General features: G+C 33.9%; 1 protein-coding gene across 2 annotated transcripts; it reads right to left on the bottom strand.

Moving 5' to 3' along the window:
- Positions 1-3,232: 3,232 nt before the first annotated feature.
- On the bottom strand, positions 3,233-5,071 carry LOC144556070 (Ribosomal L18p/L5e family protein). 2 transcript variants are annotated; one of them, XM_078304562.1, is made up of 3 exons: positions 4,970-5,071; positions 4,239-4,410; positions 3,233-3,591 (listed from the first exon to the last, which is right to left on the bottom strand). In XM_078304562.1, the coding sequence occupies exons 2-3, from the start codon at positions 4,383-4,385 to the stop codon at positions 3,394-3,396; spliced, it is 345 nt and encodes a 114-aa protein (XP_078160688.1). In that variant the 5' UTR covers positions 4,386-4,410; positions 4,970-5,071; the 3' UTR covers positions 3,233-3,393. The 2 variants fall into 2 exon arrangements, with proteins under 2 accessions (XP_078160688.1, XP_078160689.1); XM_078304563.1 differs by having other exon boundaries at positions 4,950-5,065.
- Between the last annotated feature and the right edge of the window lie 794 nt (positions 5,072-5,865).

Raw genomic sequence — 5,865 nt, 5'->3', positions numbered from 1 at the left:
AGGTAACATAATTAAATATTAAAAATATTACCTTAAACCTTCAAATAGTAGAGCTCTCGTGCTGATAACGTGTTATGAAGCAAAGATAAACAAACACAAACAAGATGGAGAGAATGTAAAGAATGGCTATCTCTTATTCATATATTTCTCATGTGTACAATACAAGATTACAATGCCTCTATTTATAGGCTACTAATTGTAAATGAAAAGCCATTACAATAATAAATATGAAAATGAATTATAAATAGTAGTGGGACATAAATTCCAATGATAGTGGGGTAGTGGGGATTAATATTAGGAGTTACAAATGAATGGACCATCCATTATATTCATAACAAAAAGAATATATATAATAAACGTATCATATCTTAGATTTTTGAAAATTACTATATCGTTGTATCCATATCGTATCCAATACGATACTCGTATCCGTATCCATACAACATAGGTCTTATCCTATTAGGTCAAGTCAAGCAACGTCCAGTGGCTCGTGATGAATTTAATGAATCCAAATTAAATATTGGGCTTCAAATAATGGAGCCCTATTTTTTTAATGTTCCGTCTAAGACATCTAAAACCTACTTTGCTCATTCTAATTAATAACTTATTAGGTACAAATATCTGTAGAAAAATGTAGCACTACCATTCATGCCCTATCGAATTGAAATAATATGAGAAAAAGAACTGGATAGCAGCAAGGAAATATCAATTCAACTATTCAAGTAAGTCCGATGTGCATGGAACCTACTGTTAAGTTCAATTAGCTCTAACACCGTACGATTAGCATTAAGATCTGTGCACACAAAAATTGATACAAACATGCACGGGTTTTAATACGGAGCACACTAATCTTAATACAATCGGATGGTCACTACAGCCATCGAACCAAAGTAGGTCTGATGCCCATCGGACCTACTCCGAACACGAAGAAAGCTAATCACAAAAGGCAGAGTGCACCTATCAAGGAAACCATCAACCAGTGATATCCTTTTACTTGGTGATATCCTTTTACTTAAATTCTAAGATAAAGAGATGCATTGATGGAGACCACACCTCTCAACTTGGAATAAAAAAAAATACATTAAAATAGAAGATTCCACCAGGACTTCTTCCCTTGTCAACAATGGCATAGTGGGGATCTAATTGTAAGAAATAGTATTTAAACAAGACAAATTTCAAGGGGCCCATGTGGAAAAAATGTTAGTTTAGATAAGGATATTAGCAGGCATGGTTTGGTAGAGACCAGTATCCAACACCATCCATGATTATAAAATTAATTTGATCCACTAAAACCCAAAAATATTGCATGTATGATTTCTTATCCACTACTAAGTAGTAATCATGCACATAAATATATATATAGTTGTGTAGCTATGTATCATTAGTCAACTTAAATATAAGGTCACTGGTGAGTGGTGACAGATAAAGTTATGATTGAACCCTCCAACAATTATCCACAATTCACAAGAAATGTTAAAAACTTTAAATTCATAACGAAAAACATCCAGCACAATATGACAACACTGAAAAATAGCATGAAATAATATATATTTTTTTAAAAGGAAATGTCATTCAGATAAAATACTATTTGTCCAAATATTTTCCTTGACTAATTTCTCTTCTCTATTTCCTTCATATTGGTGCTTAACCTTGATAACAAAATAGCGTGCACATCAAAACTTGTATCATTTTTAAACAGGTTAGCAACAAATAGGTATCAAAAAACACAAACAGGGAAATAAATATGGGCTGTTATCTAACTGTCCAAAAGCATCACATAATATCACCACAAAAACAGAAATTAGATGACCCAAGAAAATACAATTGGTGCATGATTTGTCAAAAGTTATACATTTACACCATGAAGTTTCATAATTAGGTAGAAAAACCAAATACTTCACATGACTACTAGATCTGTCCAATATAATCATAGTGCTTAGTAGGTATTTAGGTATAAAAAAGTTCAAATCAAAACATGTCCGGCCACTATTTTGGTGGAAAAAGAGAAAACAATTTATACTTGTAAAGGAAGAACACCAAATAAATACGAAACAATTGTCGAGATTAATTTTAACTCATGTTTGGAATCCGTTGACAATGATAATTTTGATAATCTTGACAATGCATTTTCAAATCAAGCTAGATAAAAAGAGAGAGAGAGAGAGAAATGTACAAGTATGTTGTTAAGTTTCTAGATTGATTGTGTCAAATTTCAGCCAATTTTAGTGTTATTTGATAATCCATCAAAACTCAAATAAATATAGACAGTTGTAAGTTTCAAGTTGTCTGATGAACGGTAAAACTTGGATCAAATTCCATAATCTATCATGAGCACGATGTAAATATGGTATATATCACATATCATAATTTTGCATTGAGCCATAAAACTTGGATCATCTCATGGTTCAATGTACAATGGCAAAAACAATATGGTTTTGGATGGGTCACTGTCAAGACTACTTGCAAGAATGGAAAATTGGACTATTTGCAAGAATGGAAAACTGTTAGAGATATTATCCAATTTGCGATGTCTTTGTCAGGAGCTAAGCAAAAAACTTCTTTTATAATGATGAGTGCACTATGTTGGGTTTACTTGGAAACCTAGAAATGAACTTATCTTTCTACAGATATGAGTGTTTAAAACCAATAGAAACCTCATACTGACAACTGTATGTCTGTGACTACAATTAATTATTGGATAGGTAGTGTTGACCAGAAGATAAAGGAGGAAATGGATAGTGGCTGCCTGAAGACATGGACTGCATCCCAATTCAAGTGCTGAAGGAGGTGCCCCTCGTGATAACAAACCAGCAAAGTTGAAAGCAAAAGGTTTTGTATAGCACCAGTACAAAACTAACATACCAACTATAATGTAGTAGATCTAAAGATTGCTATTAGTTTATGATGGAGTATTTTGATGTAAAGGGTGCACAAGCAATTGAGCATGTAGCTCAATTTTTTCAGGACTTTAGTTTCAGTTTTTCAGGGTTCCCTCGGATAGGGCATCAACATATATTACATAGGAAAATATGTAAACATGCCAGTTTCATATATGAAAGGGGCCTTTGGGCCTTTTTTTCAAAAATAAAAAATAAAAAATGAAAAGTCAGGTTTCAATATTGCAAATTATTTTGACAACTGTCGAGATTATGAAGTAAATCCATTGTCATGAATCCCAACCCTTTAACTTAATTAACCTTCCCGAGAACAATTCCCCATACAACGATATACTACAAAATAAAAAGTAGCTATAATAAAAAAAAACTCATAATGTAGTAACACTAATCAAAAGTCCATTGGTCTCAAATCAAGATATTATTCCGAGCTCCTAAAAAAGTTTGCACTAATATCACCGAGGATAAAGAGAAAAGACACAAAAAAAAATCATCAATTTCATAAAAGCTTCACACCGACATCTCTAACAGCATCAATGACAGCTTTGACCTTACCATGGTACTTTTGCTCTCTATCGAGAAAAACCGACACTGCGGGTATACCCTTGATCAGCAATCTCTCTCCTAAAATTTTCCCAATTTTTGCTGCTGCGGCCACATCTTGAGTAGACTCCATGCTTGGCCGAAGGAGCTTCTCCTAGAAGTAGGAATGAGCAATAACCCAAAAAAATCCATGGTACGAGTTATTGAATAAGACTGATTTTTATTTATCAAGCTAAGCAGATAGCAAAAAATTGGGAGTCTGAAGTTTTGATATTACTATGGAGACATAGTAGTAGCAGGTAATGCACTTGCAATTTTTGTTTTTGTCAATTCATTTCGTTTCCTCCTTTATGTTTTTTGCTTCTTGCATTTCATCTCTATGTTTATCTTTTGTTTTTTTTGTCAATTCTAAGTTTTGATATTACTATGGAGACATAGTAGGAGGTAAATAATACCAGTAAGTACCAGTCAGTATCTCCAAATTAAGTCATACATACCAGTTCACCTAGTACTGCAATTTCATATTCTGTTTCATACTACATGTTCAGCAATCATACTAAAACCAAGCATATATAAAAAATCTTACACCAGAGGCAATGATGGATCGTAGTTCAGTACAAGATATGTATCTGATATCCCTACAGCAGGTACAGTTTCGATTTATTAGTGGAATAAAGCTCTAAGAATCTGTTTCAAGTTTGAACTTGTGGACCTGAGATCAGATCGTATAGAGCTCAAGCACATCGGATATTGACCAGCAGGCCATATTCCAACATGGTACGTAACAGTAGACATCAGTACCTGGGAGCTAGCCGATGCAGCAACAGTGGCAGTAGGTGCATGCACAACCTGTGCGCTGACATACTTGTTAGAGAAGTTCATCCTAAGAACATACGGCTTCAGGTAATCGATAATCCGTGCGGGACGCACAGGCGGAGGGATAACCATTTTACACCCGACTACGCTTATAGACCTGAAAAGGAAAGAATAACAACAAATCAATAACCAGTTCACTTGCGGTTAGGGACACACTAGGGGAGTGATAACAAATTTTCACCTCATTTCAGTTTATACATCTAACAGTTAATACAATGAAGAAATCAATATCAAAAATACATATTTGATATTACTTATTAGCACCTGGAGATGCATTTGAAGGGATAAACATTCAAACCCTTTCCAAAAATTTCATGTTTCTGCTCTGAAAATTGAATTACCAGTGCATTGCTCCACGACTAATAGGCCAGTACCACACCAAAAAAAATTAAAAATTGGTACAATATGTGCATCATTTAGCTTAATACCAAAGCAGTACAGTCACAGCGAGGTAGTGGCTAGCATGCCCAGATCCCTCACAGTTTATTGCTTGTCAAATACCTCACTTCAAATTAGGACCTTGTACCATAGCAAGCAATAGTTCATTGTTGCTACCATGGTTTAGAGAAATCCATGGCCAAGTCACGATCAGATTATTCGGCGAAAAAGAAAAATAGAACAAAAAAAAAAAAAAACCTTGAATCGAAAGAGACCACCGTTTGAGTTACGCCGATTCTTCCAGCTTGTGACTGATTGAGTCTGTCCTCAGATTTGAGTTTCGAAAGGAGGCTGCGATTGATGATCGGAGAAGAGGTTGGAATCTGTTGGGTCTGTGGGTTTGATCCTCCTCCTCTTTTAGGTTGGGCCTGTAATCCTGCAAGACAAGGCCCAAAATGTCAACTTATTGGGCCTAAAAAAATTTATCATTTAATTGGGCTATTACTTTTTGGGCCTCTATTTTTTTTATCTCCAATCCTACAATTTATTTATTCGGCCTGCTAAATTTTTGGAGTAAAGAATATTTCGTTAAATAAATGGAGGAAGAAGGGTCTGTGGGTGTGATCCTCCTTCTCTTTTAGGTTGGGCCTGTAATCCTGCAATAGAAAGCCCGAAATGACAATTTATTGGGCCTGCTAAATTTTTTTATTATGTAATTGGGCTATTATTTTTTGGGCCTTTATTTTTTATCTTCAATCCTACAATTTATTTATTGGGCCTGCTAAATTTTTGTTTCGGCTTCGTTGTTGTTTTATTTTTTTTATTTTGTAGATTTTATTGTTAATTTAATAAGATATTTTTTTAATAAACTTTTTAATGTTGTGGAGAGTTGGTGAACTTGTTAGAGGTTATTATTTATGCATATTGTTTTGTTTCGAATCTAATTTGAGTTGAGTTTTGATTATTTTAGATTATTTGAGTTCAAGTTGTCTTGATTTTAAGGTCGTTTATTTCTCAAATAAATTTGACTTGGTTCGAGTCAAACCGAATAACATGTCTAGATAGAATTAGGATTGTGTCATGACGGATTCAAGTCAAATTTCGTGTTTAAATTGTTTCATATTTGAGTTCTTTAAACATCTACATCTTTGAAACTATTAGTTTTTAATATGAT

This window comes from Carex rostrata, chromosome 6 (genome assembly GCF_964058835.1).
Source record: "Carex rostrata chromosome 6, lpCarRost1.2, whole genome shotgun sequence".
Taxonomy (NCBI): Eukaryota; Viridiplantae; Streptophyta; class Magnoliopsida; order Poales; family Cyperaceae; genus Carex; species Carex rostrata.
This window is presented reverse-complemented; position numbering and strand designations above follow the sequence as displayed.

Coding starts and splice junctions, on each gene's coding strand:
- LOC144556070 (XM_078304562.1), bottom strand. CDS start 4,385: ATGGTTATCCCTCCGCCTGTGCGTCCCGCACGGATTATCGATTACCTG. Junction 3,592..4,238: donor CTGCATCGGCTAGCTCCCAG/GTACTGATGTCT, acceptor TCCTACTTCTAG/GAGAAGCTCCTTCGGCCAAG.